This window comes from Myotis lucifugus, unplaced genomic scaffold, assembly GCF_000147115.1.
Source record: "Myotis lucifugus unplaced genomic scaffold, Myoluc2.0 scaffold_151, whole genome shotgun sequence".
Taxonomy (NCBI): Eukaryota; Metazoa; Chordata; class Mammalia; order Chiroptera; family Vespertilionidae; genus Myotis; species Myotis lucifugus.
In genome coordinates, this window is record NW_005871199.1 from 2,224,364 (window position 1) to 2,234,385 (window position 10,022).

Consider the following 10,022-nt stretch of genomic DNA (forward strand, 5'->3'; position numbering starts at 1 on the left):
ACTAAGGAAGAATGATTGAGATACAACCACACGTGTTAGACAAAACTTGAGTTAAATAGCTCCTGGTAGCGCCCAAACCCCACCTTTAACGTCAGTCAGAGCTAGCGCTGATGGGCGTGCCCTGAAACCTCTAAGCCACGCCCACCTCGCTCTTTCGCCCACTCGTTGGCGAACGACGCCTTCGGGGCGTGTCCTGTCGCCAGGCCCCGCCCCCGACGCGCCTATACCGCCCAGTAAGAACCGGACCGCAGTGCTGCCGGCTGGGTGCGGCGCCCCCCCCCGCAGGGAGAAGATGAACGGGACGCGGGGCTGGTGTTCCCTGGTGGACGTGCACCCGGAGGAGCAGACCGCGGTAAGAAAAAGAGGCCTCACCGTCTCCTCAGCTCGGGTACATTTGGCTTCCAATTCCGCCGCTCTCGCGCCCCGCGGCGAGTTCGCTGACATCACCTTGGGGCCGCGCTCGGTGCTCGGTCAGCTCCTGGCCGCGTTTCTCTTTTCTCCCGCCCCGCGGCGGGCAGGGGATTCTGGGGAAGTCGCGGGATGGAGACTCTTCTGAGGCTCGAGGACTCCGGGAGGTCCTGCCCTTGGGGAGGACACTGCGGCTCCTGCCAGTGACTCGGCGCGGGTCTCCCGTGCGCGCTACTCAGGCGTCCTGTCGGCGGTAGATCGGGTTGTAGGAGAATGAGATCCAGGGACGAGACCCCTGTGCTCCTTTGGGCTTGGGTTAGGCTTTTCTGTGGATCCTAGTGACTTCAGCGGCCCTTCCAAGAACTTTTCGGTGCTTTGGGTGATCAGTAACCAAGGGTAGAGAGTGAAATTCTGGGGCTTAGACTGGAGGGTGGTCACGTAGGATTCCAGGTTCGCTGAGATAGGCCGGGAACGCTCCGCTAGCAGGGGTAGCACTGTCCGCCTGGGGGTCACCTCTCTGCTAGGATTTCTTCTTCCCCCTTGCAGCTCTCCTGCTCCCTTCCCCCTATCGGCCAACCGATAGCTTCCTGGGGCGGTTTATTGGTTTTGCTTCCTTCTCCAGCATCCCAGCCTAAGGGCGAGAAGGTGCCGGAACCTGGGGTGAGAAGGCAAGGGAAGGGGCTTACGCGAGGGTTTCTGCACAGACTGAGGGTGGGGGAGAGAAGGGAGTTCTCCAAGGCTAACCGATCCGCCCTGCTCCCCTCACTCCCTGGCTCCCTGGCCTCTCCCTGCCCCAGCTGACCATATGGTTTTTCCCCTCCGAGAGGCAGAGGAAGGTAACTTGTGGCTGAAGGTTTCTAGACTCTGCTGGGGAACTTAATCCGGAATAGGTGTGTACTATTTCACCGATTTCCAAGCTATTGTGGGTGAGAGTGAAATGGGAGCCAACCTGATGGGGAGTTTGTATCCCTCCCTCCCCCCACCCTGCACTCTGGATCTGATTCCCTTCCCCTCTTCCTGTCCCAGCAAGCCCCTGAGGTAGCTAACCCAGCTGCACCCGGATTGGCTCTTCTTCAAAGAATATTTACGGAATAGTTGCTCATTTTAAGCTAGGGTAGAGATGATCGCTGTTCACAGTCCCTCTCCGTTTCTGCCACCTTACAAAACAGATCTTGCTGCTGCTGAACCCCAGTCTGTCCCCCACCCCCAGCCCCTCCATCCCTAGTCTCTGTAGCCTGCCACTCCCCAGCTATGGGGTGCTGCAGAGACGGAAAAAATCCATTTCCTATTGTGTCTCAGCACCAAGTCCTACACCATGCTCCTGCTCACTGTTTTGGTATGGTTGAGGCAGCACCATGGGTATGAGGAAAATAAAGGGGAGGGGTGTTTGTGCTTCGCTCTGCTTGCTCTAGAATAGATCCAGAAAGGTCTTAAGATTAAGGCATTGGCAGTGTTGAGAATGAACTGACACCCTCTTCCATCTCTTGATGTTTTGCTGCTTGTCCAGTAGGGCAGAAAGTTGGTAGGAAAATCATGAACAAGGAATTCTAACCGCAGTTTGAAGCTAACCAGAGACCTCTAGAGCAAGGGGAGACAGAAAATCACTTTTATTCCTTCTTTCTAGGTTGGAGTTGAGAGTTATTTACTTCAAAGCTGGGAATGAAATAATCATTGCCTAGATCTGATCTTGGAGACATTCCTGAGCTCTTAAGCAGGAGGAGGGGGTGATAAACATTCACTCCATCATGGCACAGGCTTCGTCCTGGATTCCTCTCCTCTGAGCGAGCCTGCAGATAGAATTTATGGCTCTGAATAGTCCCTAGGAACTGTCAGATATGCACACCATTGAGTGAGTGCTCAGTGCACGAGCACATGAGTAAGTAAATGAACAGATGTTTCTTCTGATGTCAGCAGTGTAGACAGTTTAACCAATTGGTGTGTCCTGGTGAGAGTCAGGACCCTGGGACTCTCTTGGCAGTTTCCCACCAACCAGGCCATGTGCCTTAGTGCGCCGCACATGGGCATGGAAATATGGCTCATATGCTCTCTGGGCTGTATTTAATTGTTGGAGGTAGAAGCAGCCGATACAAGGAGCCAATGTGTTTCAAACTGCAGATCATAACTGTTAGTAGGTCTGAAATCAACTTTGTGGGTTAGTACCAGTATTAGAAAAGAAATTGATTCCAACTATATGACATTATGGCAAAGACAAAACTATGGAGACAATAAAAATGATCAGTAGTTTCCAGGAGTTTTTTGGGGGGGAGAAGAGGGTGATTAATGGTTAGAGCACAGATGATTTTTTAGGGCAGTGAAAATACTCTGTATGATATAATGATGGATATGTATCCTTATACTTTTGTCCAAACCTACAGAATCCATAACACCCTCCACTTCATTAAAGTGAACCCTAAGGTGAAATATCAGCTTTGGGTGGTTATGATGTGTCAATGTAGGTTCATCCTTGTTTTGTTTTTTTTTTAAAAAGGTACCATTCTGGTGAATGATGTTGATAATAGGGAGGTCTATGCGTGTATGGGGGCAGGAGGTATATGGGAAATCTTTGTACCTTCCCATTGATTTTGTTTGAAAACTGCTCTAAAAAAATAGTCTTAAAAAAAGGAAATAGAAGGAAGACTCTCAGCGTGTTAGGATAGACATTTTTGGCAAAACTTTTGTTTCAGTTATATATATGTATACATATTGTGTGTGTGTGTGTGTGTGTGTGTGTGTGTGTATTGGATTGTGATGTAAAATGTATTTTTTAGGTCAAAAGTTTGTAAACAACTGTAGTAAGTTACATTGGCAAATAAAAGCACAAATCAACCTCAAACATTAGATATTCCCATTAAGTTTCTTTGGTTATAAGCAACAGAGTGACTCCACCTAACTTAAGCAGGAAAGGGATTTATTAGAAGGAAAGGGGTAACTCAAAAAATATAAGGGGAAGCTTAAAAAGTCTGAACCAAGGGAGTCCGGGGCCTATGTAGGTGGAAGGAACTAATGGAGGGGTTACTACTAGGTGGATTGGTTCCAGCTGTTTTAGGTATTTTTGCCATTCTGCTCAAGATTCCAGGAAGAGGATGCCATTGGCCCCATGACCTCCTTGGCTAGGGCAGGGGGTTCCTTGATGACAGGCCCATCCTTGATTGGCAGGAGGGAGGTTCTCCAAAGCAAAACCCAAGTGCTTCTACCAGTGGAAGATGGGAGTTGTGTGGCAAAAGCAGCAAGTGTTCACTGCATTAGATATGGTTGGCATATCTCTGATTTTCTTTCTTTTTCTTTTAAAATAATTTTTCAGCCCTGGTTGGACGTCATTCCATGCAACCAAAGGTTTCGGTTCGAGTCCCTCCTGGCCAGGGCACATGCCCAGGTTGCCAGCTTGATCCCCCTAGGGGGCATGCAGGAGGCAGCTGATGTTTCTCTCTTTCCCTCTCCCTTCCCCTCTCGCTAAAAATAAATTTTAAAAAATCTTAAAAAAAATAAAAACTTTTTTCAAAGGAAAAAATATGCATGATTTTTAAAAGATCTAATAATAGCAAAAGGCTTTTAAAAGAAAATAGCAAGGCCCTGGCTGGTTTGGCTCAGTGGTTTGGCTCATAGGACTGCCAACCAAAGGGATCACAGGTTCGATTCCTGGTCAAGGGCACGCACCAGCCCCAGTCCACGTGTCTCTCTTACATCGATGTTTCTCTTTCCCTTTCTCTTTCTCTCCCTCTCTTCGTCTTCCCCTCTCTCCCTCTTCCTTCCACTAAAAAAAAAAATCCCTGGAGTGAGGATTAACAACAAAAAGAAATATAGCAACTAGTTCCCTACCTCAAGTCCTCTCCATGGAAGTAGCCACTTTCAACTCTTTTAACTCTTTTGTCTGGTGTTTACCCCATGTTTCTAAATAATGTTTATAGTGATGCTTTTTGATCTGTTAGTTTTAGACATCTATTGATTACCTGCTGTGGGAATTACAGGAAAATTTATACTCCCACCCCTTACACCCTCTCTTTTTCTTCTCCCATTCTCTTAATGCAATTACATCACAGTTTTTGGCTAAACTATGATTTTTGTGATTTCTGTTAATAGCATTTGGTGAAGAGCCTGCTTTGGGAGTCTGCCCTAGTGGGCTACCAGAGGTTCAGTATTTATTTTGCTCAAGATCACTTTGGTAAATTACTTAATCTCTTCAGTCTCATTTTCCTCATCTGTAAAACAGGGATAATAATTGCACCCTTCCCATAAGGTTGTAAGGATTAAATAAGGTGATGCATAGGAAGCCACAGTGCCTGGCACATGGTACATGCTCAGATATTAGCTTTATTTTCCATTTGCTACTTTCCGGCTTAGACTAGACTGTTGTGCCTCCCCAGAGACCTGGCCAAGGCATAGAGGAGCTGTCTGGTCCGTCAGTGTTTGCTCCTTCTCATTATGTTTGTTCTTATTTGTTCCTTTTCCCATTCCTCTGCCAGTGGAGGAAGGAGACACCTGAAGATAAGAAGGGCCTGTAGGTAGACCCGGGGTGAAGACCTGAGTGACCTTTGCTAGTCCCAGCTCAGCCTGGACTGGCTTAGACAGAGTGATGGTCAAGGTTCACATTTTGGCATCCCCCTCTGGGCCCCTTTCCTTCTCCATGGGCAGGGCAGCTGGTGTCCCGTGATGGGCTCTTGGATCAGGTGATTCCCTTTAAATAATCTGTCAGTGTTACCCTTCCTTAGATATGTGCACGTTTTTCATCCTCTCTCATTTTGTATCTTGATTAGTCTTGGTCAGAGAGGTACTCTCGATGCCCTGGTGAATTTGGAATTTTTTTCATCTGCTGCACCTTTGTCTTTACCCTGGAATAGGTGTCATTCCTTTAGGACCTCAGAAAGCTGAATTTGTCTAATACCAAGTCTTTCCTGAGCCCCATTCTTTTCTTTTTTTTAAAATGTTTTTATTGATTGTTTTAGAGAGAGGGGAAGGGAGGGCGATAGAGAGGTAGAAACAATGATGAGAGAGGAACTTTGATTGGCTTCACACCCCCTACTGGGGATCAAGCCTGCAACCCGGCATGTGCCCTGACTGGAAATGGAGCTGTGACCTCTTGCTTCATGGGTCAGTGTTCAACCACTAAGCAACACTGGCTGGTTGAGCTCCACTCTTTAAAAAAAAATCTATATATATAAAAAAGCCTGCCCTAACCGGTTTGGCTCAGTGGATAGAACGTTGGCCTGTGGACTGAAGGGTCCCAGGTTCGATTCCAGTCAAGGGCATGTACCTTGGCTGCGGGCACATCCCCAGTAGGAGGTGTGCAGGAGGCAGCTGATCGATGTTTCTCTCTCATCGATGTTTCTAACTCTCTATCCCTCTCCCTTCCTCTCTGTAAAAAAAATCAATAAAATATATATATTTTAAGGAAAAAAAAATAAGAAAGCCTAATATATAAATTGTCCTCCCGGGAGTTTGACTGGAGACTGATCGCTCGCTATGATGTACGCTGACCACAAGGGGGCGGCGCGGAATGAAGGTAGGCCCTGGCCGGCAGCCAGGGAAGAGAGGCCCCGGCTGGCAGTCAGAAGGCCCTGATAGGCCCTGATAGCCGGCCAGGCGTAGGGACCCTACCTGTGCACAAATTTTGTGCACTGGGCCTCTAAAATATATATATATACACGCCACACACAGTAGGTCCTCAGGTTATATCGGAGATCTGTTCCTACGGCGTGACTTAACGTGATTTTTGTTGTAAGTCGGAACCCACCTACATAAGCACCTACGTCACTCACATGGAGCACATACACAGCAGTAATGAAGTGAAACAGCACAAGAAATTTAAAAGAAAGATAATTCCTCACCTTTACTTGTGGTAAATAAATAATAAAAAACAAAGCACATATGTACATACGTCGAAATGATGGAACTTTTTAAAAAATAAATACTGTAAATGAGAGATGGCAACGTAACCACGAAACGATGTACGTCGAGTCCGACCTAACCCAAGGACTGCCTGTATATATACTGCCATAAACATTTGTTGACACGTTTTTGTGTTGACCTTTGTTTTCATTTCTCTTGGAAAGAAATACCTAGGAGTGGAATTGCTGGGTCAGAATATTTGCATTTTAAAGTAGGATTCATTGGGAGTCATTGATGCTTACTCCAAATGAATGAATGAGTTCTAAAATGATGGAAGCCCTGGCTGTGTGACATCTGGGTGGGGAAGAAACTCCTGGGCAGAGGCACCTTTCAAGTTTGGTGACTGGCTCTTCCTTCCACTCATGATGACACCTGCCCCAAGCTCAAGCCATAAATTCCTCCTCACACCATTTCATCTCCTTCATTCATTGCCAGAGTCTTAACTTTCAGGAGCATTACAGCTGAGGTGTCCAGGTCAACCAGGAATTTGGGGAATCCTCTGCCAGAGGATCTGGAAGAGGAGGCTTACTCAACCACCACGCATTTGGCACCAACGTTGGCCCATATTTCTCCAGGGTGGGTGTGTGTGCGCCCAGATGGTTTCGGTTCCAGGCACGTGTGCTCAGAGCAGGTGGGACGAGCTTCCCTGCTGCTGGTAATTCTGGTATATGCCTCTTTGGGTTAGACAGAGTCTTGTGAAATACCTTTGTTTCCTGGGGTGGGGAGGTTTAGTTGGAGAAATGGGTATGTGCCAGGGAGGCTCGTGGCCCAGATTTAAGCGTGGCCACAGCAGGGACAGGAAGAGGAGAATACAGGGTAGGATTGGAATGGGGAGATGAAGGAAGAAAAAGGAAATGGGGGTCACAAAAGGGAAAAAAATCACAAACAAGGTAGTCAGAGACTAAAGCGGGCAGGGTCACTGGTGCCAGCCCTTTGAGGGGAGGGGGCACTGAGGGACCACCCCTTCACCTACATTGGCTGGGCACGTAGGCAGGTTTCCTGGAGAGAGACCGGCTCAGCAAAAGGGTGTGTCCTTCAGAGCTGAGAGCCTGGGAGCCCACCCTCCTCTATGTGTGCCCTCTCCCTGCTAGGCCCCAGCTTTTCCCGCGCCAGGGCTCCAGGCGATGAGATGGGCTGCCCATCCTAAGTCCCTTTTTCTCATTCCACCTCCCAGGCACCCCGTTAGGCCTCTGAATAGAGGTTTTCCAGCCCATGGTATTGGGCAGGTAGCCAGACAGAAAGCAAACACCTGCTTTGTTGGCTGATCTGTGGGGAGGAGTGGGAATGATTCTTTGTGTCAGACTCAATAAAGGGCCATGTCTGGCCCAGAGGGCTCTGCAGAAGGCAGGACCAAGGACACCTGACACCTGCAGACTGACTGGGCTGGAAGTCTCAGCAGAGAGGGGATAGACCCCCAACAGGCATCTGGTCCTCTTCTTTGGTTTAAGGGGGGGCTTTCCTCACCCTGCCTCTTGGAAGCCAGTGTTTCAAGAGGCTGGCTATTCCCATTTCTCAGAGCGGGACAACTGAGGTGGCTGTTACTGCAGTAATTTGAGAGAACACATACATTTGGGTGGAAGAGGGGATGATTGAGGGACAACGCAGTGGAGTAGCGGGTTACAGGGTGAAGGTGAATTAAGGACGCTGATTTCCAGCTCAGGGGCAGTCTGCACTTCCCTTATTTCCTCTTAGAAAGACCCTTGACCCTCACCCACCCCTCAGTCCACATGGCCCCCCTAGAAGCCTAGGGAGTGGGGTTGGGTGAAACCTAGATTTTTCCCATAGATCTTTCCCCGTTCACATAAGTCTGAGATGTGAGAACCTCTGGGGCCTCCCTGTTTATCGCCCAGCGTCTGGATCTCTAACCCCTCAGCTATGTGTTTACCCCCTCCCTCCCTCCCCGCTCCGAGGAGTGAGTCACAGCTGGAGATGTGTTTGAACAGAGTGAGAGGCCGCCTGTAATTTGAAGGTGCTGGCTGGGCCTCTCCCCAAGACTGTTTATGAGGTTAGAGGCTGCTTACCTTGTGATTAGCTCTGATCCTTTTTCCCCTGGAGAAGAATGCTCCACTTTGTATCCTGCCCTTCAGAGAATCCCCAGTGGGGACCACCCTGCTGGACACTGGGGGGCTTTCCTAAAGTCCCCGGAGGGAGCGCACTAAAAGCCCTGAGGTCACTCCAGCTCCAGAAAACAACCAGGGGCACCAAGCACAGAGGGGCCGGGTTTCCCCCCTGGACTCTGGGTTGGGGTTGTGTGGTGAGGTCTGTGCCCTTGCTGACTGGGTTCTCTGATTTTGGAGGATGAGGTGCCAGAGAGAACCCTAGATTTATTCCCTGGCTCCATTTAGACAGTTTGTCTCACTCTCACCTCCCCCACCCCCCCGCCCTCCTCCCTTGCAGTCTTTCCAGAGCTCCTTGGGAAAGTAAGGCTGTGATTTATGGTTTGCAAAGCACTTTCACACTGTGTCTGCACATGTCCCGACCTGCCTAAAGGCAGGGTAGGTATTATCATTCCCATTTTGCAGATAGGAAACTGAGGCCCAGAGAAAGAAAGTGATTTGCTAAAGGATGAATAGCTGTCAGTTGGACTCAGACCTCACCTCTGACTCCAGGTTTGGAACTGTCCCTCCTCTCTTTTTTTATATATTGAATTACTAGAGGCTGGATGCACGAAATTCCTGCAAGGGGCTCGGCTGCCGCTGCAGCCTCTGCCTCAGCACTCGTAGCCCTGGCTTCATCTGGAAGGACGTCCAGTCTAATTAGCATATTACCTTTTTATTATATAGGATAGGAGTGCTGCACAAATACATTTTTGTTGCTCATTTATATTCTATAGCTCACTTTTTCACTTAAAATTAATTTTGAAATTCATTCATGTCGACGGAGGTAGCTGTAGTCCATTTATTTCCACAGCTGAATCACATTGTATTAATATACCAGAGTTGATTCATGCATTTGCTTATCAGTGGACCATCTGGGTTGCTTCCAGTGTTCTGCCATTGCCAGCAATGCTGCTGTGAGCATACTTCTACATGCCTTATTTTGATACTTCCTAAATCTGTAAGTTGGTAGCACTGGTGTTTTGACTTGCAGTTTCTTGATTACTAGTAAGGTGGAGCATCTTATACATATCCATTAGTCACTTCTATTTCTTCTCGGAGTTGCCTTTCTTAGCCCTTGCTCATTTCTCCCCTTTACGCCCCCCTCCTCTTAGTGCCTGCTTTCCCCAGTATTTTATACCACTTCTCTGAGCTGGGCACTCTGACTTTCTCACCTGGAACACATTTTTCAAGTAGACTCTAGCCAGGCATTGTGCTAAAAATAAGCTCTCCTTGTTGTCAAGGAGCTTAGGATTTTATTGGGGGAGATGATTGGATACGTAGTTAACGAAGGAACGAGGTGGGTCAGTGTGAACAGCGTGGGATGTGTAGTGTGCAGGGAGCAGGCCCTGACTGAGGAGTGCTGGGGTAGGACCTTCAGAGAAAGGATACCAGGCTAAGCTATGGAGGCTGAGTGGGAATGTTTCAGGGAGGCGAGAGAAGGGAGGGTGACCCAGGAGGAGAAAACAATGCCTGCACCCCTGGGGAGGTGGGAGCGTGTGCTGCATTAGAAGACTGACCAAGAGAAGGAGAGCTTTGGATTGGACGCCTTTCTACAACTGGATTAGGGAAGTTTGGGAAAGTTAGAGTGTAGGGTCTGGCCAGGGGTGGGCAAACTTTTTGACTCGAGGGCCA

At 48.5% G+C, this 10,022-nt stretch overlaps 1 protein-coding gene across 10 annotated transcripts in view; it reads left to right on the forward strand.

The window, feature by feature from the left end:
- The first annotated feature begins 234 nt into the window (after positions 1–234).
- Positions 235–10,022, forward strand: part of TUFT1 (tuftelin 1) — a 27,951-nt gene continuing 18,163 nt past the window's right edge. For 7 of the 10 annotated variants that reach the window (XM_006095280.3, XM_023759228.1, XM_023759230.1 and 4 more), the window contains exon 1: positions 235–352. In XM_006095280.3, coding sequence (XP_006095342.1) covers positions 293–352 — 60 coding nt within the window. In that variant the 5' untranslated portion in view covers positions 235–292. The remainder of the gene's footprint in view (positions 353–10,022) is intronic. The other 3 variants (XM_014461343.2, XM_014461344.2, XM_006095281.3) reach the window with 2 other exon arrangements.